The sequence below is a fragment of the Lynx canadensis genome, chromosome F2, assembly GCF_007474595.2.
Source record: "Lynx canadensis isolate LIC74 chromosome F2, mLynCan4.pri.v2, whole genome shotgun sequence".
NCBI classification, from domain to species: domain Eukaryota; kingdom Metazoa; phylum Chordata; class Mammalia; order Carnivora; family Felidae; genus Lynx; species Lynx canadensis.
This window is the reverse complement of record NC_044320.2, coordinates 41,685,157-41,710,694: the sequence shown is the minus strand read 5'-3', so window position 1 is coordinate 41,710,694 and position 25,538 is coordinate 41,685,157. Positions and strand designations below refer to the sequence as shown.

The following is a 25,538-nucleotide window of genomic DNA, read 5'->3' as shown; positions in this document are numbered from 1 at the left end:
CCATTGATGGCCACTGGCATACTTTTGTCATGAAGTCAGGCATAAAGATCACTACTTTAAGATTTTGCAAGAACTTGGGGCGCCTGGGTGGCGCAGTCGGTTAAGCATCCGACTTCAGCCAGGTCACGATCTCGCGGTCCGTGAGTTCGAGCCCCGCGTCAGGCTCTGGGCTGATGGCTCGGAGCCTGGAGCCTGTTTCCGATTCTGTGTCTCCCTCTCTCTCTGCCCCTCCCCTGTTCATGCTCTGTCTCTCTCTGTCCCAAAAATAAATTAAAAAAAAAAAAAAAAAAAAAAAGTTGAAAAAAAAAAAAGATTTTGCAAGAACTTGACCACTTTTAACCTCATTCAACTTCTACCACTTCTCACATGTCCTCTCTCAACCTACCACTGCCAAATTCCATTCTTCCTCCAAGTGTTTCTATCCAGTCTTCTATTTTCAAAGTAATTGTATTTGTTAGTCTGTAATAGAGATTTTGGATAGATCTCCAGTGAGTCTTAGACTCTGAATATGCACATCAAAGAAACTGGAGAAGCCTTAGTGTCTTCAAATACTTGACTTTGCAAAGAGAAGTTTCAGACTTTAATATTTTTAAATTGGAGAATCTATTTTCTTGTTTAGTATTCACTTGTTTACCAAATATTAGATTGCATACCTTCTATATGCTTAGGCACTGTTTTAAATAGTGTGGATGTAACATTATATCCACATGTTCATGGAGTTTACATCTTAGTTGGGTGAGAGAGAGACATTAAATGATAAAAATAGGGGCACCTGGGTGGCTCAGTTGGTTAAGTGTCTGACTCTTGATCTCAGCTCAGGTCATGGTCTCACGGTTCGTGGGATTGAACCCTGTGTCGGGCTCTGCGCTGACAGCATAGAGCCTGCTTGGGATTTTTTCTCTTCTTCTCTCTGTCCCTCCCTCACTCTCTTTCAAAATCAATAAGTAAACTTAAAAAATGGTAACATAAGTTTATGTCAATGGTGATACATACTATAAAGAAGAATAAGATAAGAAGAGTGGTATGAGTTGAACTGTGTCCCCCCAAAAGATGCTGAACTCCCAGTACCTGTGAATGTGACCTTATTTGCAAATCGGATCTTTGCAGATGATCAAGTCATGATAAGGCCATTAGTGTGGGCCTTAATCCAATAACAAGCGTCATTATGAAAGGGGAAATTTGACAGAGAGAGACATGTACAAAGGGGGAACACGGCATGAAGATGAAGGCACAGATCTGGATTATGCTTCTACAAGCCAAGGAACATCAAAGATTGCCAGCAAACCACCAGAAGCTAGGAGTGGGACATGGAATAGGTTCTCCCTCATGGTCTTCAGAAGAAACTGACTCTGGGGTACCTGGGTGGCTCAGTCAGGTAAGTGACTGACTTTAGCACAGGTCATGATCTTGCAGTCCATGAGTTTGAGCCCCATGTCAGGCTCTGTGTTGACAGCTCAGAGCCTGGAGCCTGCTTCGGATTTTGTGTCTCCCTCTCTCTCTGCCCCTCCCTGGTTCATGCTCTGTCTCTCTCTCTCTCTCTCAAAAATAAATAAACATTTTTAAAAAATTAAAAAAAAAAAGAACAAACTGACTCTATCAACACTTTAAACTCAGACTTCTAGCTTCCAGAACTGTGACACAATAAATTTCTATTGTATAAGACTTTTAGATTGTATTTTGTTATGACTGCCCTAGGAAACTAATACCAACAGGGATATTCAGATTTTAGATGGGGTGATGAGGGAAGTTTCCATATGAAAAGAGAACAGAATACAGTCAAGAAGGTAACTGGGAGAAGCATAGACCAGACAGAGGGAAGAACAGGTGCAAATACTCTCTGGTGGGAGCACATGAGTGGCAAGTGTAAGGATCACCAAGGTCAGGTTTCCTGATGCATTGTGAGCAAAGGGAAGGAAAGGGGGAGGTTAGAGATAAGGTCAGACCACATAGGGACCAACTGGCCATGTGTGGACAGTTGTCTTCTTCCCTGGGAAAGAAGAGAAGCCATTAGAGGGCTGTGGGCAGAAAAATGCCATCATTGTTGTCAAAAGCAGCACATTCAGTTTTCTGTTAAGGAGAAAACAAATTCCAAGTTCCTGATTTATGGTTTCGCTTATGCATCTGTTTTAGCCAGGACTCCTGGGGTTGCAAGTGACACAGAATCAACTCAAACTCTCCTAAGCAATGGAGGGAAGTTATTAGCTCATATAACCAAAAAGCTCATGAGGAATTTAGGCAGAGCTGTGGATAAAACCTGTCTCATCAATAATCTGTCTCCTTTTCTACTTCTTTCAATTCTCCTTTCCTCTGTGTTGACTTTATTTGCAGGTAGGCTTTTATTATTATGTGGCAAAAGAACCGCTAGAGGCTCTAGACTTTCATGCTTCTTAGTATTAGAAATCTCAGGAGAGATTCTTTCTCTCCTACCATTCAAACAACCCCTCAAAGAGTGCCGTTGGCTTCCTTGGGTCATGAGCCTTGTCCTACAATAATCAGTGGTGGTTTCTAGAGATAGTTCTCTGACTAGCCTAAATCACATGTCCACTTCTGTGGCAAGGAAGCAGACACACAGATTGTACTATCTAGGTAGATGAGGTACATTTACCAAAAGAAAGAGTTATGTCAGGGCCACAAAGTTGTACAGCTTCAGAACTCTTATTCCTGTTCGAGTCTATGAATGGGACTCACTGCAGCGTACAATCCCTGAGAGAGCATACATGGTGGTCCCTGGTTCTCTAACCTAAGGAATGGGGAAAGGAAGCTGTACATGCAAAAATAACAGGCATCCCCTGTTAGATGTAGAAGGCAGAAGTCATGAGCATCCACTGATGTAGTGCATACGGGTCAACATTCCAGGAATAGAGCAGGATGGAGAGGAGAAAGAACAGATCTCACTGGAAAGGTCAAAAGATATTTTGCCAGAAGTCTCTACAGGATTTCTACCAACCTCCAGGTATTTAGCTGGTATTGTGCTACCTAGATTGATCCCGTTCTTCTTGACCACATTTCATAATTCATAGATGCTGGATATGTATTAAAATATGCCAAAGTGCCTATCTGCTGATTCATGGGATACCCTGACAACTAGACAAGTTGTGTCAATTCCTGCTTTTCTAGTTTCAGAGTTATTTGCTGCTTTATTCCCCCTCCCCAGTCAACTCCTAAAAATGTACAGTCCAATTATACATACTTGGAACAACTCCCTAATTAAGTAATGAGATCCTTAAAGAAAGGCACTTTTGTCATACTGCTATCACCTCTATTACTCATCTTGGTTTTTAAAAATCTTCTAGAAATTTTGAAATACGAAAAACACCATGGAGAAAAAGATAATGTCTTTCCATATATCCACCACCCTGATTTAGAAAATGTTAATATTTTGGGGCGTCTGGGTGGCTCAGTCAGCTGGGTGTCTGACTTCGGCTCAGGTCATGATCTTGCGGTCGATGGGTTGGAGCCCCGCATTGGGCTCTGTGCTGGTGGCTCGGAGCCTGGAGCCTGCTTCACATTCTGTGTTTCCCTCTCTCTCTGCTCCTCTCCCGCTTGCACTCTGTCTCTCTCTGTCTCTCAAAAATGAATAAATGTCAAAAAAATTTTAAATAATTTAATATTGTGACATTTGTTAAATAAAATATCACAGATAGAGTGTAAGCCTTCTTGTCACTTCTCATTACCTCCTACTCATTCATTCATTAATGCCGTCATTCATTACTTTCATTTTAAAAAGATTTATTGAGGGTGCCTGGGTGGCCCAGATGGTTGAGCATCTGACTCCAGCTCATAGGTCAGGTCATAGTCTCACGGTTTGTGAGTTCAAGTCCCACATTGGGCTTGCTGCTGTCAGCGTGGAGCCTGCTTTGGATCCTCTGTCCACCCCCCCGCACCTCTTCCACTCTCACTCTCTCTCTCAAAAATAAACATTTTAAAAAATAAAATAAATAAAATAAAAAGATTTATTGAACAACTATATACTATGTTATAACACCATGGGATAAAAACAAATAAGATTGAGACCTACTTCCTTTCCTCAAGGTTCTCCCAATCTAGTAATGATATCCCCCAAATGGTTGATAGTCTATTTTTAGTAGGTGGGTGTGAACATATAAAAGGGGGATGGACTAAAGAAATGACAGCTTCTGCATTGAAAAATTGACAATATAAGACCATAGTGGAAACCAAAGAGTGAGATGGATAAAATTCCAATTGCATTAACATAGTGACCACTTTGCCTCTTGTTTCTGATAGAATTGTATGGTAAATGTCCTTTTAGCAAATGAAAAACCTGCCACCAAATAGTTATTTGACACTGGTCAATTTTTATTACAGTTTTTGGTGCCTAGTCCATACTGAGCATAGAGACAGTATTAAAAGCTCAAAAAAAAAAAATCAATAGATAACTTTCAGGCCTAAAATTGTATAATTTTATACATTTTAAAAATTGTAATTGAGGAGAAAGAACTAAATACACTACACTGAAAAGCATAATACAAATTCTTCTTATTCATAATTGACAATAAGTTCTCTAAAATCAGGTAACTGTAAGGCTTGCCTATTAAATGAGTAGTGGAAACTTTTCACAAGGGAAACTACTCTTTCAAGCTTGAATTTCTTCATATTCTGCCATTCTGCTGGGTCTGGTTTGCCTGGGTCTGCAATCGGGAAGACTGCAAGCCTATGTAGTGTCTTGGTGCAAATTAGGAAGTACCCCTTCTGGGCTCAGACAGCCCTGCCAGCTAGTGCCTCTGTGTGAAAAACGAGGCTCCCTTTCCGCAGAGACAGCCCCAAACCAGCCCACACCAGCCCCACTCACCACCTTGGCCCAGCATGTTTGTGCACTGCACACTTTGTACAACCAGGTGCCTTGTTTCCAGTGCCAAAAGACATGGCTTTCAGCACACTACACCGAACACCTCCCAAGGCCGGGCACTTGGCCAGGCACTGGAAATAAAAGGGGGAGTAAGACAGAGTCTACCTTTGGTGTCTGGGAAGAGGGCCAAATAAACAGATCACCACAATAAGACCTAGTACAGTGATCAAGGAGAAACATAAACAGGATCACAAATGAAGGAACCACTCATTCTTCTTGGATGGGGCTGTGGTCAAGGAAAACTCAGAAAGGAAGAGGCTTCTGCATTGGGGTTCATAGAATGAGTAGATGCTCATGAGGTGGGAAAAGAGCATTAGGACACTGATGACAAGGATAAGATTGAGAGTCTCTTCCTGCACCCCTGCTTTCTCAGGAAAGCACAGGGCTGCAGCTTTATCACTTTGACCTAGATTTTGGGTCCCACCATTTTTGTTGGGTTTGTCTATGTCTCTTTTTGTCACTGAAGTGATCCAGACAAGCTTGGCAGTGAGGCTTGTATAAACAGTGTAAAAAACAGTGTTCATTTGCCAGGACTGTCCCTCCACATAGTTCTCTTGGGAGTCTGAAGAGGCAGGAGGTGGCTGGTCAAAGGCCAGGGATTTGGGAACATGGCCAAATGGCCTCCTTGAAGATATAGCACACAAGGACATTCCAGGAAGAGGGAGCAGTATAATACCACAGTATTTTGTTTGCCAGATGGAAATATCCCAGTGACAAACATATTTAATTTGGCTGCAGGTGTGACCCATGATTATGCAATAGAATTGTGGATCAGCTAGAACGTAATTTTTCAAAGACCTAGACTGCTTATTTCCCTAGAAGGATCAGTTACTTTTGCCCAGAAAAGCTGTTCTAAGCCCACAGACTACATTTCTAACTCTAATGAACCTTTCCCCCTGTTGGCCTGTGCTACTGGTTGCTAGAAGAATCAGGAGGAAGCATGTGTAGAGCATAGCTCCACAGAAGCCACTGTGACTCTCAGAAAAACAACTAGGTGTGTGTCCTTCTGGCAGGAAGTTAGAGAGGGCTTCTCTGGGTCATTAAGGGAGAGTGGTCATATGCAGTCATCAGACTGATTGTATAGGGTGGGGGCATCAGAGGCCATCACCTTTATTTCTTCCCCTATGGTAGGGACTCTGATGTTGCTGTGATGTACTAAAACGACAGTGTCCCCTGAACCTGTTTGTGGAGTTCAAGGAGGACTAGAAGCTTCACTGAGCACTGTTCTGCACAATAAGGATATCAACAACAAACCTGCTGACTGTGTTTTTACTGATTAGTTCCAAACTAGCTATTCCAGGCCACACACTCATAAACTAGGTTCTCCTTTGATGACCCCTGTGTTGAAATAAAAGGAGGTGGTGAGTTTTGCAGCACCAGCCCTCAGGAACTGCCTGAGAGCCCTCATTGCAACAATCTGATAACAGCAGAGAGCACTGAGAAATACCTCCCCGCCCATGTTTTCGATCCTCCAGTGCTCCAAACATTCTTTCTGAGGCTCTCACTGACTAGGGAATGGAACACCTTAGCCCATACTAGTACCTAGGTAAGAGTCATCAATGAGAACAAGAGACAAACTCAAAAACACTTTGTAAACAAAAGAACATTCCTACAAAGTAGGCAGGCACATTAAAATATGGCATGTTAAAAAAAAATAATAACCAGACCAAGGATATGTTGGCCTGTATTTAAGGACCCTGCAAAAGGGGATCACATGTCAATGAATATCACTGAGAAAGTATCATAAAGACTTCACATTCTTCAGCTTAGGAATGTGAAAAAGATAACCCCATTCCAACAGTTGCATATGCCAAAACTACAGGAACCATCATTTATTTCTCTTCTCTCCACTACTTTTCCCCATCAGTCTGTCAGCAAGTCAATCTCCAAATTATATATTGATCTGTCCACTTCTTTTTATGTCCTCTACCATCATCTCAGTCCAAGCCACAATAATCTCTTGCCCAGACAACCTCAATATCCCACCTACTGGTTTTTCTATACTCACTTTGGCTCCCCTCCACCTCTGATTTCAGTACGGGAACGTCTTTCTGAGCATAAACTAATGGAAGAAATTAAGAAAGTAAGAATTATATATATTTGAGAGCCAAAGCATAAGAGACTGTTAAAAACTGAGAACAAACTGAGGGTTGATGGGGGGTGGGAGGGAGGGGAGGGTGGGTGATGGGTATTGAGGAGGGCACCTTTTGGGATGAGCACTGGGTGTTGTATGGAAACCAATTTGTCAATGAATTTCATAAAAAAAAAAAAAAAAAAGAATTATATATATTTGACAACAAAGAAAGCTTAAAATCTTGAATGTTAAAAAACATCACCACACAAAGCCCTTAGCAGAAGTGAGAGGGTTGGGGCAAAGAAAAAATTTACTTTTTACTATATTATCACTTATTACTATACTTACTATATTATTTCTGTATTATTTAATTCATTCAGTGAGTATGTATTTTAAAACTTCTTTTTTTTTAATGTTTATTCATTTTGAGAGAGAGAGAGAGAGAGAGAGACAGTGTGAGCAGGGAAGGGGCAGGGAGAGAGGGAGACAGAATCTGAAGTAGGCTCCAGGCTCTGAGCTGTCAGCACAGAGTCCAACGTGGGGCTCAAACCCATGAATGGCGAGATCATGACCTGAGCAGAAGCTGGACGCTCAACCGACTGAGCAACCCAGACGCCCCTCAGTGAGTATGTGTTTTAAAATAAAAAAAAAAAATTGACACAAAAAACCATATTATAAATAACAAAAAATAAACAAAGTGTTAAAGTAGTTGACACAAATATAAGACTTAATAGATTTGAGAGCCTTAATATATAAAAGCTCATACAGATCAAAAAGAAAAACATTAAGACCATCAGCATTAAAATGGGTAAGGAAAAAAAATTATACTTTGAAATAAACTACTAGGTTTTTAACAAAAAAAAAACAATGAGTAAGGATGTTGACAATAAATCACTAGAAATCAAATACAAATACGTAGTAAACAAAAAATGTCCTATTTCACTGATGATTAAATAAATGAAAAATAAAAGTGAGATATCACTTTTGACATGTTAACATAGGAAGACTGTTAAAAAATTTAATAAATCTGGGGCACCTGGGTGGCTCAGTTGGTTGAGTGTCCGACTTCAACTCAGATCACGATCTCATGGTTCATGAGTTCAAGTTCTGCATCTGGCTCAAGTGCTGTCAGTGCAGACCCCACTTGGATCCTCTGTCCCCACTCTCCCCTGTGCCCCTCCCCTGTCTCTCTCTCTCAAAAATAAATAAAAATAAATACATTAAATAAAATAAAGTTCACAGCTCTGTCTTAAAGTTCTTAAAAAGAATTAATAAATCTATCACTTTCATCCACATTTTGTGGGAAGAGATAATTTCTTTGGTAAGAATTGTGACAATGTCAGACGTCTCAAAAGTTCACAGCCTTTGACTAGTGATTTTACTTCTAGGAATTTATCACAAGGTAATAATCACAGATATGGACAGAGATTCAACTACAGTGGTTCATCTAAGAATTATTTATAAAATCAAAAATTGGGGAAAACATAAGGATCAAATAACAAGAGCACAGTTAAGTCAATGGTGTTATCAGTAAGATAAGTAATAACATTGTCATCAAAAATGTTTATGAAGGCTCAATATAATAAAAATACCTATTTTTGTAAGTTAGATATAAATTTAACATAATTAAAAAAATAACTTCAGAATTTTTTTAATAGAAAAACTGATCTTAAAGTTCAAATGGAAAAATAAATAAGAATGGCCAGGAAAATACTGGCAAGGGAAAAAAAGCAATGAGAAAGAACCAGTATTACCAGATATATATGAAAACATATTTTAAACTTGCAATAGGTAAGAGAGTACAGTGCTAGAATACTAATAGACAAATGGAACAGTATACACAGAAAACACATACATTAGTTCATTCCATGAAAGAGGAAGCATCTCAAGTCAAAGGGGGAAAAGGTGGACTGATGAATAAATGATGAATTAGATAGAAAGAAAAAAGTTGGATCCATGCTTTGCAACATTTATTTCCTCCAAAACAAACAAAAAGCCAAGAAAGAAAAAAACTAAAAGTTAAAAGTATAGAAGTACTAGAAGAAAACAAACAATAATTTAAAAAAATTTAATGGGAAGGTCTTTATAATGATGATTCAAAATCCAGAAGCATTGAAAGTAAATATTGATAAAGTCTGACTAAATAAAAATATATTACAAAATTTCTACATGGGAAGATTTTACAAGAAAAGTCAAAGCCACAACAAACTGGGAAAAAAAGTTGTGATCTATGTCCCAGACATAGGACTAATCTCCCTCATGTACACAGAGCTCCTACAAAGCAATACAGAAGGCCTGTAGCCTATAGAAAAGTGAGCAAAGCTCATGAAAAGACAGTCTACAGGAAATGATATAAGAATAATTCTAAAACTATGAAAAAATGCTTGTCTCCCCTTTGAATAATAGAAATGTAAATTAAAATTATACTGAAATACTACTTTTTAACTTATCCAATTGGCAAAAATGTCAAAACTTTCGAGAGAACTGGGTTCTCTCACATCTAGTAGGAGTGCAAAATGCCATAAACCTTATCAAGGGAACTTAGCAGCATCTATCAAAAACACAATTTTGACCCAGAAATTGTACTTCTGGGAATTTATTTATGCATTAGCATACAAAAGTAATGTACAAAGCTAATAATTTCAGTGCCAGTTGTCACAGGAAATGAATAGAAAAAAAACAAGTGTCTCCCACTAGAAGACCGGTTAAATTAACCAGTATGTACCTATAAAAAATTGGTGAAACTCACTATGACCTTCTATGGAAATACCTATAAGAGAAATTATGCTAATGTCATAATGTGAACAATATACTATCTTTTATATGAAAAGGTGGGGAGACAGTAGAATCTATGTTCATATTTGTATATATGTATGTAAATAAAGGAAATGACACTGTATTAGTATTCATGGCCATATAATGAATTACCCTAAACCTTAATGGGCTAAAACAACTGATATTTAATACCTCAGGGTTTCTGAGGGCCAAGGATCAGGAAGCCGCTTTGCCGGGTGGCTCTGGGGAGCTGTGGCACAGGGTCTCTCATGCAGTTGCAGTGAAGTTGTCAGGGTTGCAGTTCATCCGAAGGGGCTGGAACATCCACTTTTAATTTTCTTTTTTTAATGTTTAATTTTTGAGAGAGAGAGAGACAGCGCGCATGAGTGGGGGAGGGGCAGAGAGAGAGAGACACACACACACAGAATCTGAAGCAGGTTACAGGCTCCAGGCTCCACACTGTCAGCACAGAGCCCGTCACTGGGCTTGAACTCACAAACTCCGAGATCATGCCCTGAGCCAAAGTCGGACGCTTAACCTAGTGAGCCAGCCAGGTGCCCCAAAACTAAACAGATGCTTCAATACAGAGAACAAACTGGTGGTTGCCAGAGGAGAGGTTGGTGGGGGTAATGGGTGAAATATATAAAGGGGATTAAGAGGAACAAACTTCTGTATAAAATAAATGAATATAGAGATGAAAAGTACAGCACAGGAAATATAATCAGTAATATTGTAATAATGTTGTATGGTGACAGATGACGACTATACTTACCGTGCTGGGCACTGAGTAATGTACAGAGTTGTTGAATCACTATATTGTAGAACTGAACTAATATAACACTGTATGTTAACTGTGCTTAAAAACAAAAACAAAACCCAACCAGCTCAGCTTCAAGGGGGTGGGGAATAGACCACCTCTGATGAGAGTAGCTGCAAAAAATCTGTGGCCATATTTAACACAGGAATATATTACTTATTCCAAAAGAATAAAAATGTTTATAAGTAAATCTTAATGATATGGGAAAATTCATGTTATACTGTGATAAGCAGAGAGCAAAACTGTATACAACTTATGATTTATATCTCTACCACCATTGTCTCCTGGCTTCCCTGCTGCTTCCCTGACTACTCTATTTTTAGTATTTTTTCCTGTCTCCACTAGAGATAATGGCTCAACTCAAAATGCTTAAATAGTAAGGAATATGGATTCTTTCACATAACAGAAAGTTAGGAGGAAGGCAGCTCCAATGGTCGAAAATGCATCTACTGCTAATGTCAGCAGGGCTCCAGGGCCAGGTCAGCATTTCAGCTAGATGCTCCACTCTAGTTTCCCTCATGGCTGCATGATGGCTGCTTCAGTCACGAGCATCACATTCAAAACTGACAACATCCAGAGGAAGAAGAGGTATGTGTCTTCCTTGTGTCTCTCTGACCCCTCATCTCTTCATTTTGAAAAATTTTAAATGTACAGAAAAGTTGGGAGTGGTACAATGGCGACCCATATACACTCTACCTAGATTCAACAACTGATGACATTTGCCACACGGCACAATTGCTTAACCTCCCACCTTCACTCTTTTTCCTGTATCATTTGACAGTAAGTTGCAGACATCATGACACTGTACACCTACATGATTCAGCCTGTATTTCCTAAGAATATATATGTCTCCTAAAGATCCACAACAACAGCATACTTAAGACAAATTAACAGTAACTCCCTAATGTCACTTAATATACAGTCTATGTTCAAATTTCCTCATTAGTCCCTAAAATGTATTTTATAGCTTATCTTTTTCAAACCAGAATCCAATCAAGTTGCATACACTGCATTTGGTTTTATATTTCTTTGGTCTTTTTTTTTTAAGTTTATTTATTTTTGAGAGAGAAGAGAGAGAGACAGAGTGCAAGCAGGTGAGGGGCAGAGAGAGGGGGAGACACAGAATCTGAAGCAGGCTCCAGGCTCTGAGCTGTCAGCACAGAGTTCGATGCGGGGCTCGAACCCACGAACAGTGAAATCATGGCCTGAGCTGAAGTCGGACACTTAACTGACTGAGCTGCCCAGGTGCCGTGATATTTCTTTGGTCTTTTTAAATTTAGAACATTCTCCCAATTCATTTCTCATGACATTGTGTTTTTCTTTTGAATTATTCTGATATATTTCCTCATGATGCCATTTATCTTGTTCCTCTTATCTTTATATTTCTTGTGAACTTCAAAATTATATGTAGAAGCTTAATTAGATTTCTGTTAAACCTTTTTGGCAATAATATTTCATAAGTGAAATTGTATATTGTACCTTTATTACTGAGGCAAATTTCTCAGAAGCCCCACAGTAGACTTTTTCTTAAGTGTCATTGACCAGAGCAGGGAAACATGCACTGGCCTGGACCAATCACTGGTGATGGGAGTGGAAATACCATGCTTAGGTTCTTTTGTAAGATGTACGTCTGTGGACTGAGGATGGTACCTGGCTCTTCTAAGGGAGGAAGGGGAATACATGTACAAAAAGGGTTCTGCCAGGTGGAGGAAGCAGGAAGCATCCTTTCTCTGACGCCTTCTGTGCCTCAGCAAGTTCCGCTGGTGCTACCTTCACCACGTGATATTCACCCACTTTTCTCCATCTCCACTGCCACACCTGTCCACATCCCCAACAACACTGGCCCAGGCTCCAAGCAGAAGCTCCTAACCAGTCCTCCTGCTTCCAGTCTATTCTCCAAATACGCACCAGAGCTGTCTTCTAAAATCTGAGTTTTTGGATTAGGCCAAACCCCTGCTTTAATCCCTCCAGGGCCTTCCTCGTGCACTTAAAATCCTCAATTCTCAACTTGGCCTACAAAAGATCACAGCACCAAGGTTCCTGCTTACCTCTCCATTTTCACGTGGTCCACCCTCCTGCACATTCGGTAAATGCCAGCTACAAGGCTTTCACTCTTTGAACGCGCCGGACCCTTTACTGATTCGGGGCTTGTGCACATGCAGTTTTCTTTTGTGGAACATTACCCCCACCTCCATGCACACACACACTCTTCTCCTGGTAGCAGAATGCAGTACTTGTTATGGGCTCGAATTGTGTTTCCCCCAAATTCATATGTTGAAGTCCTAACGAACCTCCAGTACCTCAGAATGTAACTGTTATTTAGAGATAAAGTTTTCAAAGACACAATTAAAGTAAAATAAGGTCATTAGGGTGGGCCCTAATCCAATGACTGGTGTCCTTATAAAAGATAATATGAGGACACAGATATAGAGGAAAGAGCATGTGAAAACACAGGGTGAAAGTGACCATCTACAAGTCAAGGAGAGAAGCCTCAGAAGAAATCAACCCTGCTGATACTTTGATCTTGGACATCTAGCCTCTAGAATTGTAAGAAAATAAACTTCTGTTGTTTAAGCCACCTGGTCTATGGTACTTAATTACAGCTGCCCTAGCAAACTAACACAGCAGGTAAGCAGGTAGACTGGAGCAACCTTCCCAGATGTAAATCCTGACTCTGCCAAATACTAGCTGTGTAATTTTGGGCAACTTACTTAACATTTTCATGTTTTGGTTTCCTTTTCCATAAAATGGGGATGACAACAATAGCACCAACACAGTGGCAGCCATCCAGTCTTCCCTAGACTGAGGGGTTTCCCGGGATACAGGACTTTCAGGGCTAAAACCTGAACAGTCCCCCTGAACTGAGCATGGTTGTTGTGAGACAGAATTAATATGGGCAGCACACTAGAAGAATGCCCAGCACGTGGTAAGCACTCAATAAGTAATAGGTTTGGCACTATTATTATTATTATTTATCATATTTCAGATCTCTGTTTAACTGCACTTTCTCAGAGATACTTTTCCTGACTCCATAATCTGGATTAGGACTCGCTATTAAATTTTTTCATAGTATAAAGTTCATTTTTTTTTGTTAGTGGTACCCCGATATCCATTCTCCTCATTTTCAGTAATAATAGGACCCGTGATTTCTAACTGGGCACATGGCTGCCTGGAATAAAAACTACTTCCCAGCTTCCCTTGTAGAAAACTAAATTCTGACTAATGCGATATGAGCAGATGTGATACATGCAGATTCTGGCTTGTACCCTTAAAGCAGGAGATTCTTAACCCAAGGAAGTTGTGCATGGAATTCATGGAGTCAGTGAACTGGAATGGGAAAAAAATTACATCTGTGTTTTCATGAATGGCTAATGGAAATTTAGCATTTGCTTCAATTAGGAATACAGGCAACGAAGCATAAAAGTATTAGCAGTAACTATGATCTTGTCACCAAATGAAATCACAGATGTTTTCATATCACATAATAGTTTTGTAAAGATCTAATATATCATGTTCATCACCACTATGAAATTTGAAATTAGACTCACTGCAACTCTTATTAGTTAATGCTTAATGAAGCACATGCATTGCTATATGCCATGGCATAGAAATGACTTCTTTAAAAAATTTTTTTTTAACATTTATTTATTATTGAGAGACAGAGAGAGCGAGCAGGGGAGGGGTAGAGACAGGGGGGAGACACAGAATCTAAAGTAGGCTCCAGGCTCTGAGCTGTCAGCACAGAGCCCGACACGGGGCTTGAACTCACAATCTGTGAGATCATGACCTGAGCCAAAGTCAGTCACCTAACCAACTGAGCCACCCGGGCGCCCCAGAAATGACTTCTTATTTAATTTATTTAATTTGAGAGAGAGACAGCAAACGCTCCCTCTCAGAGGGAGAGGGAAAGAGAGAGAATCTTAGGCAGGTTCCACACTCAGCACAGGGCCTGACATGGGGTTCGACCCCACAACCTGACCTGAAATCAAGAGTCAGATGCTCAACCAACTGAGCCACCCCCCCCCCCCCCCCCGCCAAACCAAATGACTACTCTCTTAAAGAGAAGGGCATCTTGCCCCTTCTGCTTTCACTCTTGCTGCTGGCTGCCATGTGGAACTAGCAGTGGGCCATCCTGGACGTACAGGTGAAGGCTCCACTCCTCAGATGGTAGAATGAGCAGACTGCAAGAGCCTGGGGCTCAGCGATCTTGGAATCTCCAGGCAACCTGAGACTGCTTGCACCCAAACTGTCAGAGGTCTCAATGTCTACTTTGTCTGCAGCACTGTTATTTTGTGTCTTAATTTGAGCAGCTGAACTCATAACCTCATTAACACAATAGCAGTTATCACATTTTGTAATTATATATTTATTTGTGATGACTTTTTGTGTAACTGTCTTTACTACTAAAGAATAAAGCTCGGGGCGCCTGGGTGGCTCAGTCGGTTGGGCGTCTGACTTCGGCTCAGGTCATGATCTCGCGGTTCGTGAGTTCGAGCCCCGCGTCAGGCTCTGTGCTGACAGCTCAGAGCCTGGAGCCTGTTTCAGATTCTGTGTCTCCCTCTCTCTCTGACCCTCCCCCGTTCATGCTCTGTCTCTCTCTGTCTCAAAAATAAATAAATGTTAAAAAAAAAAATTAAAAAAAAAAAAAAGAATAAAGCTCTTTGAGGACATGGAACATGTCTATTTGCTTACCCTAGAATCCTGGTTCCTGGTACGGTGTAGGAACGTAATAGACTTTCAATAAATGCTTTAGAATGAATGAAATAATAGCATAATAAATGTTTATGACCATGTTTGGCTATTCAAATAATATTATAGAGGCAATATATAAAAACAAGCAAAAAGCCTATTAACAGAGAAAAGGTTAGATCTAATACCAAAATGTAAACAGTAACTGTTTGAATTATTGGTTTTAGCATGATTTTACTCCCTACATTTGCCTATATTTTCCATATTTCCTTTAATCATATATATGTATAGCATTAAAGAATATGTGTTATGTATAATTAAAGAATATAAAGTATATACATATATAATTAAAAGAAGTCTAAAACATATAGGCAAATGTGTGTATGTATGTATGTATATATATAATATAGTATATATATATACTATATATATATATATATATATATATATATATATATATAATGAAAAACATGTAACAAAACAAAATGGACCAAGAAGTCAGTTGATCCCTGAGGGCCTTGGAGAAGGAGGAGAAAGTGTGTGGAGTATTTTTATCCTGGGAGATTTAACCAGCTGTGGTCTGGTGTAGACCTTCCCAGACCATTTAGATGCTCAAGGTGTCATGTAAAAGCCAAAATACCAGACTGACTTTTAACAGAAGGAATGAAACTCACTTCTTGGCAGAGGCCATGAAAAAAATGAGAGGGGGAGAAATATTATGGGACAATAAGGCATAGCTCTTTAAAAATATAGCAATCAACCACAGGACAATCTTTATTGAGCTAAAGCTTGGAAAGAAATGTTATTATATTTCATCCATAATTACACAGATGGAACATCTCACCATGGAGAGTCATATATTCAGAAAGGATATAGTGAGCAACTGTCACAGCTAAAGGCCAAGTTAACAAATTGTGCCTCTGTGGTTATTTACTTATAAAAGTCAATTTTGGAGTTAAGCACTGAGCTTTTGCCTTGATTGCAACCTTGACTGAATGAAAGTGTATGCCTATTTCAAATATATTCGTTTTGATATCAAGTAATTAGACTAAGGAAATATTTTATGTGCTCATAACTCTAAAAAATTAATTTCAATGGGCACCTGGGTGGCTCAGTTGGTTGAGCGTCTGACTCTTGGTTTTGGCTTAGGTCATGATCTCATGGGTTTGTGGGTTTGAACCCTCCGTTGGGCTCTGCTCTGATAGCGCAGAGCCTGCTTGAGATTTTCTGTCTCCCTCTCTCTCTGCCCCTCCCCTGCTTGCTCTCTCTCTCTCTCTCTCTCAAAAGAAATAAACTTAAAAAAAACATTAATTTCAAGATTAGCAAATAATAGATGTTCTTATAAATGTTAGTTGGTGACAGTGTGTTATCCACAGCATAATTTTAAAAGTCCTTAATTTTTCCTCTACTTCCATTAATTGGAATTCTGCCTTAAAGTTTATGTATCTATAGGCTCATAACACTTTTAGTATGCATGACTTTGATTTGCATTAATTTGTGATTACTAGAAATGGTATTTTCAATACAGATTGATTGGCCTGGAGGTGAGAAAACTAAATATGTCCATCAGACAGATATGAAACTGGGTAATGGAAATAAAATAGAAGATAAGTTAATAATAGCTAATGGTAGCTGTTAAAGAATAGTTTTTAACAAAACTGTAGAAACATGACTCTCATATAGCTATAAAATGAAGATATGTCAAAAATTTCATTTAAAGAGTACCTGGCTGGCTCAGTCAGTAGAGCATGTGACTCTTGATCTTGGGGTTGTAAGTTTGAGCCCTGTGTTGGGTGTAGAGATTACTTAACAAATAAAATATTAAAAAAAATTTTCATTTAACTCATTAGTGTGGGAACCAGTAAGACGTTGCAATCAATTCAAAGAAATAATCAAAGTACCAGACTATATGGGCAGTCAGGAATGCTTAAGTAAATCTGCTTAACACATACGAAACTGGTCAATATCCATAGAATAATAATCAACTGAAACTCCTACGAACATAATTTGTATGTTTATGGACAAGAATAATGTGCACTGTTGTCAATATTCTGTAACTTAGAGAAATGTAAAATAGCTCAAAGATGATGAAAGGCACCAAGAACTCTTAGACTCAAATAACCTGAACAATGTCTAGCTTACTACTGAGACACAATCGTTTTGCTCCTTTTAAACTCTTTTGTTTTTTAATTTTTAAATTATATTTTAGAGAGAGAATGTGTGGGAGCTGGGGAAAGGGGCAGAGGGAGAGAGAATCCCAAGCAGGCTCCAAGCTCAGCATGGAGTCTGATGCAGGGTTCGATCCCACGACCCTGGGATCATGACCTGAGCTGAAATCAAGAATTGGCCACTCAACCAGCTGAGTCACCCAGGTGCCCCTTAAAAGTCTTTCTTAATGTTTTCCGTACATAGCTGACTTGTGTTGAGTGCTGTTTACGGGCGAGACACTGCCTAGGTGCCTTAAATACATCAGCTCATTTAATTTGTACAAGAACCTTATGAAGTAGGTTTTATTATTATTTCCATTTCCTAGGGCAAGTATCTGAGGCACAAGAAAAGGTAAATCTGTCACCAAAGGTCACAGAGATAGTAGGAAGTGGGACCAGGATCTGAATCCAGGTTTTGTATCAGCTACAAAACCAAGTATGTGAGTATGTAAAGGAAAAGAAATTGATGGACCTGATCAGTCACATTACATTAGATATAGAAGAGGGAAGACAGAAGGATGACTCCACAGTACTTCCCCTGGTTGTGAGAAGGGAATTACTGTCCAGTTAAATAAAGAGACTAAAAAGGGGAGTTAGTGGACTTTGAAGTCATGGCAAGATGTCCAGATGGAAAATTCCAGCTGGGCAAGAGATCAGAACTAGAAATGTAGATGCATGATTTTTTTTTCTTTTACATATCAGGCTTAAATTGCGGTATCAAAAACACTAATAGTGTGTGTCTGTCAGAGCTAAAGAGCGAGAAGAGAACATTATGAAGGAGGGACTGAGGTCCTGCATAGGCTGCAGAGGCAGTCTTGGCAGTAAAACCAAAGCAGGGTTAATTGGAGAGAGTTGGTAGGACCATGCAACAGGGTACACTCCTTTGGTTTTAAGGAGAAACATTAAACTGGAGTCACAAATGCAAATAGTCAGGGTTGAGGCTGAAAAGTAAATAGAGGGCATATATCATGGAAGGGCTTTATCCAATGAGTAGTAAAGGCTGTCAAGCAAGCAAGGATCATGATCGGATGTACACTTTTTTTTTTTTATGTTATGTTTATTTATTTTTGAGAGAGCGAGATAGAGTGAAAGCAGGGGAGGGGCAGAGAGAGGGAGACAAAAATCCGAAGCAGGCTCCAGGCTCTTAGCTGTCAGCACAGAGCCCAACGTTGGGGCTCGAACTCAGGACGGTGAGATCATGATCTAAGCCGAAGTCGGACGCTCAACCGACTGAGTCACCCAGGCACCCCCGGATGTACACTTTAGAAAGAACCAGCCTGGCTACTGCATGAATAGACCGGGCAAATCTGGCAGGCAGGAGGTATCACTGGGATCCAGATGTAGGCGGAGATGGATGGCTTGGACCAGGTCAGGTCATGGCAACTAGACCCAGCTTTAATATTTGAGAGACTGCGGGTAAGAGTACCGAAGGAGGCTCACATACTATGTGAATACTGAAAAGTTATAAATTAAGCTAGTAAACTGTCAAATAAAATATTCTCTATCCTCCTACCTTGATAAATACATCTTCAGAAGGACCCGGAAGGAAGGAGGAGAGACAGCGTGGGGTCCGCCGATTTCGGCGGGGCTTTTCTGGAACCCACAAAGCAGAAGAGCGCGGCGGCGACGACCCAGATGCAGAGGAGCACAGCGACACCTGGCTCCCTTCCGAGCTGCGTCCCCAGGCCGTCAGCCCGCCGCTGAGAAGTGGGCGGGTGGACCTGAGGAGGCGTGGCGGGGTCGGAGGGCACGCGGCGTCGGTGTCATGGCGGCCTCCGTGCTGGGTTCCACCTGCGGCCCGCTGCGGCTCGGCGTTACCGGCCTGTGCCGCCGCCGGCCGCCCCGGGGCCTGTGGGCTCGTGCGCGGCGGCTCCCGGGGCTCGCGGGGTCCGGGAGGAGCGTGGCCGCGGCCAGCGGATCGGGCGCCTCGGGCACCGACCGCTATTGCTTGGAGCTGCTGCGGTGAGCGAGCCCGGCCTGCGCTGGCAGGTGGTCCGGGAGTGGCCCGGAGGGACCCGGGTGGGCGCGGCGGGACTCGGGGCTGGCCGGGGCGAGCCGGTTGGCGGGGACTGAGGCCACCGGAACTTTCGCGCAGGCCACGAAATCGTGGCAAAACTTCTCGTCTGTCACCTTGACTGAACCTTAATTTTTACCTAAACCTACTGCATGCACAGCTTTGTAAAAGTTTGACGGACGACTAGTAATTTTTACCTAAGTGAGTTCTTCTGTGTCAGGCACTATGCAAAGTACAAGTAGTTTACTTAATCTTCTTTACAGATTGTGATGCACAAATGTAGACCTACCGTTTAGGGTTATGAGGATTAACGCATTTAGAACAGTGCCTGGCACAAAGCAAGGGCACAGTTAGTACAGTATAAGCCATTATTATCTTATTTAATGGATGAAGATACGAAGGTTTAGAGAGATAAGGGAATTTACCAGAGGTTGAGTAGAATAGTCTCATAAAGTTAGGGCCTAATGACAATTTTGTTCAGCCTTGATAACACCGGAAGGACTTGGCGCATGGCAGTCGCTGTTAATCATGCGCGGAATCATTAGAAGAATCAGGTCACCAGGTGACCTAGTGAGTCTGGGCAGGGGCCAGTTTTGGAATTATGCCTGACTGCAAAGATCAATGGCTTAGCCTCTGGTGCCCTTCTGCTGCCTTTGACTTATAACCTTGGTGAAAGGCTCAAAAAAGTACCTGGTCTGAAGAACTTCTGGGAAATGCTAGAATAATTAAGCTACCTTGGATTTGACTGGACTAGTAAATCCAAATTTTGTATATTCAATTTTAGCAAAATGTAGCATAACAACAGAATTCTCATGCATTTCAGCATTTTGTTTTGTTTTTAATCACTTTTTAAAATAATGTTTCTGCCCTATTTGTGGATTACTTACAGGGGAAACAAGATAACAATAGTGGAAATCAGAGCAATAAGCCAAAATTCCTAAAAAGTTACACACATTTTTATATATTTTAAAGCATAATTTTTTGATAAGAAACACAAGTTATCAAAATGTATACCGCCCATATCCACTTACTTGTTCAGGGCAATTTTTGACACCAGGAGCGTCCTAACTTCTCTATCCAGAGGTGAATAATCACTCTTCCTAATTTTTTATGTATTACTATACAGAAGTAATAGTATCATCACTATGTTATAGTATATGTATACATAGTTATTATACTATTCTTTTAGTAATAGTTTATGGGTATCACATGACAGTTTTCTCAAATATGTATTCACAAATGGGCAGATACTTAGTCTGTCTATGTAGATATTTGGGTGGAATGGAGCCTTCTGACTAGTGATTTATTAAAAAGCCTGGATTTCACAGGCATACTTCATCTGCATTTATTAATCCTAGGTTCATCATTTGGGAAAGTTGCATTAAAATTCAGCTATTTGCTCTTTTGTAAATTTCTACTCCTACGTTATAGCCTGGTTATGAGGGTTAAATGCGATTACGTATGTAAAAATGCTGCACATAACAAATGCACAATAGTAGTTTCATTCAAAAACAAAATGAAACTTGAAAGGAAGACTGCACTTTCTGGCTTCAGATTGTCCATTAATCTTTGAAAAATTTGGCCTCTGAAATTATTCATGTGAGGTTGTTTTGGACATGTATCTTATGCAAGGCTTCCAAATATTGGAAAAGATACCAGGCCAGAAATTCGGGTTAGCCATCCAGAGCTCTGCTAGGAATCTAGGTTCCTGGGAATATCTCAAACCTAATTTACATAGGCATCTTGGGGCTTGTTTCTGAGGAACCCCAAGGCTGCCTCAGGCTTTGGAATTAGTGCTATAAAGGGGTAAGGAGATATTAGTGAGGATGTCTGACAGTGCACCTGTTTTCCATCCTCCCTCCACCTCATTGGAGAACCACTTTTTTGTGCTTCAGTGGTACAGGTCCATGGAAATAGCACAGCAGTCCTGACAGCAGATATGCTTATTTATCATATGTCTGTCTCTCCCTACCAGACTGAGGTCTATACCTATCTTCAGTGTCTAGACAGTGCTGGCGCATAGCGGGCCCTGAATAAATGTTGCAATTAGTGAATGAATGAAACGCCCTATTGCTGTATAAAACCGTCATAGTGTGGCATTTCTATCTGAAAGAGTTCAGTAATTAGACCTTGGTTGGCTACTTAAGATATCCTTGTATACTAGTAATCAGTATTTATAACACTGATCCTGAGTGATGAAAAAATGGTTAAGTAATCAGTATATCTTGCTCAATATAAAGAAGTTGGTAATATTGTTAGAAAAATTTCCAACCAGAATTAAACACACACACACACACAACACAGAACACAACAACTTTACAGAGAAACCCTTATTTGTGTAGAGTATCTTATTTCCTAAAGGTTGTTACCATACTAGTATATCTTCATTTTTCATTTCCCTGTAAGAAACCTGATGTACTTCACATATTGGTTATTTTTAGGAGATATCAAACAGGTAGGTTATCAAGCCTCATTTTGGAAATTAGGAAATAGATGTGGCAGATATCACTTCTGTCAGCTAATTGGATAGAAATTAAGATTGTAATCTTGATTGCTATTCAGTGTTTTCTCTCTGTTTCATATTAATTTCCGAGTGTTTTAAACACTTTTGACGTTCAGAGACTTTTAATATTAAAATTTAATTTTAAAACATATCTATATGTATTTAAAAGTATAAATTAGGGGCGCCTGGGTGGCTCAGTCAGTCGAGTGTCCGACTTCAGCTCAGGTCATGATCTTGCAGTGTGTGAGTTCAAGCTCCGCATCAGGCTTGCTACTCTCAGTGCTTAGCCTGCTTTGGATCTTCTGTCCCCACCTCTCTCTGTCCCTACCCCACTTGTGCCCTCTCTTTCAAAAATAAATAAAACATTAAAAAAAAATTAAAGTATAAATTAGAGAGCTGTTTTGCCGACACTGTCCATTTTGTAGCTGAAACCACTCATGGTGAGATTTTTTAGTAGAGCTGTTTTGTGATAGCAGGGTCACTTGTTGTGATCCCTTCCTTTTGTTTACGTGGAAGTTGGAGGAAATTGTGAAGGTTGTGGCTAGAAGAGGTTTAAATTCTGTTAGGAAGATAACAAAAAGTGAACCAGTTGAAATCTGGGAGTAGTCTAAATTTCAGCATCTAAACTCCATGGAATCAAGTTGGACCTAACTTTATTTAGTTTACTGTTTTATAGGAAATAATGTTATAATAAAGTTCCAATGTATTATAGTGAAAGTAGCCTTGTCAATAGGCAGTCATCCTATGATGTATATATAATAAGGACTATGCTGTTTTAAACTTTTTATTTTGAAGTAATTTCATTACTTTTTTTAAAAAATTATTTATTTTGAGAAAGAGGGAGAGAGAGTGGGGGAGGGGCAGAGAGAGGGAGAGAGAGAATCCCAAGCAAGTCCCGTGCTGTCAGCGGAGAGCACCATCCCTCTCTGAGCTTGATCCCATGAAGGCGAGAGCGTGACCTGAGCTGAAATCAAAAGAGTCAGACACTCAACTGATGGGAGCCACCCAGGCGCCCCTGAAGTAATTTCAAATTGACATAAAAATTACAGAAATAGTACACAGAGATCCAGTATACTGTTCATCCAAATTACCTCATTGTTAACATTCTGAACATTTCAGAATAAGGTGTGGACATGATGTCCCATTACCTCCCCTTAATATGTGTCTTCCTTCCTTCCTTCCTTCCTTCTTCCCTCCCTCCCTTCCTTTCTTTTTCTTTCTTTCTTTTTTTAAGTTTATTTATTTTGAGAGAGAGAGAGAGAGAGCCAGAGCATGAATGGGGGAGGGGCAGAGAGAGAGAGGGAGAGAGAGAATCCCAAGCAGGTTCTGCTCTGTTAGCACAGAGCTTGACGTGGGGCTCAAACTGACGAACTGTGAGATCATGACCTGAGCCCATAAAATGCTTAACCAGATGCTTAACAGACTGAGCCACACAGGTGCCCCTAGTGTGTATTTCTTAACCCAGGGTTCCTCTCCCATATAACTATAGTACAATCAACAAAATCAGGATAATAAAATTGATCCAATTTACTGTCAAATCCACAGACTCCATTCAAATTTTGCTGATTATTCAATTATGTCTTTCATGCATCTAGGATCATATGCTACATTTAGTTGTCAAATCTCTTTACTCTTTTCTAGGCTGAAACAATTTCTCAGTCTTTCCTTATTTTTCATGAGTGTGATATTTTTTTGAAGAGAGCAGGCCAGTTACTGTGTAGAATCTCTCTCAGTTTGGGTTTATTTAATGTTTCCTTATGATTTATACCTTTTTGGCAGGAATATTACAGGAATATGCTGTGCTTTTGTCACTATCATTTCAGGAAGCACATGATGTTGATTACCCTATTTCTGTGGTGTGAACCTTTTATTACTTGGTTGAGAAGGTATCTTCTGGGTTTCTCCCTTGTAAATTTAGTTAATGAGAATATTAGTGTATATTGGGCTTGGAGATTACACTGTGTCTCTATGTCTAAGTGAATATGGATAGTTAGCATTTACCTACATGTATCTGTCTACTTTCTCTTGTTTAAAAAAAAGGAAAAAAAGGGGCAACTGGGTGGCTCAGTCGGTGAAGCGTTGGACTTCAGCTCAGGTCATGCATGATCTTGTGGTTCATGGGTTGGAGCCCCGCATTGGGCTCTGTGCTGACAGCTCAAAGCCTGGAGCCTGCTTCGGATCCTGTGTCTCCCTGTCTGCTCCTCCCCCACTCGTACTCTGTCTCTCAAAAAATCAATAAACATAAGAAAGAAAGAAAGAAAGAAAGAAAGAAAGAAAGAAAGAAAGAAAGAAAGAAGGAAGGAAGGAAGGAAGGAAGGAAGGAAGGAAGGAAGGAAGGAAGGAAGGAAAGAAAGAAAGAAAGAAAGAAAGAAAGAAAGAAAGAAAGAAAACTTTAAAAATGGGGTTATAGAAGGTCAGCAAAGGGTGGGTTTGAGATTTTGGGTGGGTTTAAGTGGGCATTTTGGCAACATGGCTTCTCCTTTGGCATGTTTAACTATGATGTTTAACAGACATCCTTGCAGTTGAAGACACTTTTATTTTTATTTTTTATTTTCTTTTTAAGATTTATTTCTTTTTGAGAGACAGAGAGAGACAGAGCACAAATGGGAGAGGGGCAGAGAGAGAGGGAGACACAGAAGTCAAAGCAGGCTCCAGGCTCTGAGCTGTCAGCACAGAGCTGACGCGGGGCTCAAACTCATAGACTGTGAGATCATGACCTGAGCCAAAGTCGGATGCTTAAACGACTGAGCCACCCAGGCGCCCCTGAAGACACTTTTAAAATAAAATTCTCTCCTAATGATGTCTTGAGCCCTGCCACCTGATGGGAATCAGCAGAACCTGTAGGATCATATTTGGAATTGACATTCTCTATTGTCATTTTGTTCCTGTTTATTTTTAAATTTTCTTTTTGTTTCACTGGAAAGGAATGATGATGCTCAGTTTTAAAAGGTAAAAGTGTACAAGTTGCTTTGTTACAATACAACTAAATGTGTACACAAAGGAAAAGAAAGAATGTTAATTGGTAATACGTGTTTTGTGAGGAGATACTTCACAGCATATGTAAATATTCTATCAAACTTTTACCCATTTAACATTTTAAGACCTTTATTGATGATTTTTGTCTGACTCAATTACTTTGTTGTCAAATGATGACTTAAAAAATGTTTCATCATGTCTTCTAGACTTATCAGTTGGCATTGTATGGTTGTCAGGTTTTTCCCTTCCCTTCCTATTCATTCATACATTTATTTATATTGGTATGGGCTTATGGTGTTCTATTACAATGTTACTATCATTATTTTTTTGATGCTCAGATTGACTCAGACTTGGCAAATGGGAACTTTGTCAGGCCAGTTTCTTTTTCTTTCTAATTATTTTTAAAATCAATTAATTAAATTTTTTTTTATTTTTTTATTTTTGAGAGAGAGAGAGAGAGAGAGAGAGAGAGAGAGACCATGAGCGGGGTGGGGGAGAGGGGCAGAGGGAGACAGAGAATCTCAAGCAGGCCCCATGTTTACTGCAGAGCCGGATGGATGCAGGGCTTGATCCTGTGATCCTGGGATTATAACATGAGCCAAAATCAAGATTTGGA

General features: G+C 40.1%; 2 protein-coding genes across 10 annotated transcripts in view; one reads left to right on the top strand and one right to left on the bottom strand.

Annotated features, from left to right (window-relative positions):
- TP53INP1 (tumor protein p53 inducible nuclear protein 1) overlaps positions 1-25,538 on the bottom strand; it is a 156,347-nt gene that overhangs the window by 76,916 nt on the left and 53,893 nt on the right. For 3 of the 8 annotated variants that reach the window (XM_032591992.1, XM_032591999.1, XM_030303860.1), the window contains exons 3-4: positions 9,909-10,054; positions 6,876-6,929 (exon numbers count right to left, since the gene is read on the bottom strand). The exons of 3 other annotated variants lie outside the window; for them this stretch is intronic. The gene's annotated coding sequence lies outside the window, so the exon portion shown is untranslated. Of the gene's footprint in view, positions 1-6,875; positions 6,930-9,908; positions 10,055-18,942; positions 19,098-25,538 lie in introns of those variants that run through there. 2 more of the 8 variants (XM_032591993.1, XM_032591998.1) reach the window with 2 other exon arrangements.
- NDUFAF6 (NADH:ubiquinone oxidoreductase complex assembly factor 6) overlaps positions 19,195-25,538 on the top strand; it is a 30,996-nt gene continuing 24,652 nt past the window's right edge. Inside the window, exon 1 of one of the 2 annotated variants that reach the window (XM_030303855.1) lies at positions 19,195-19,391. In XM_030303855.1, the coding sequence (XP_030159715.1) occupies positions 19,195-19,391 (197 nt within the window). The remainder of the gene's footprint in view (positions 19,392-25,538) is intronic. The other variant, XM_030303857.1, reaches the window with a different exon arrangement.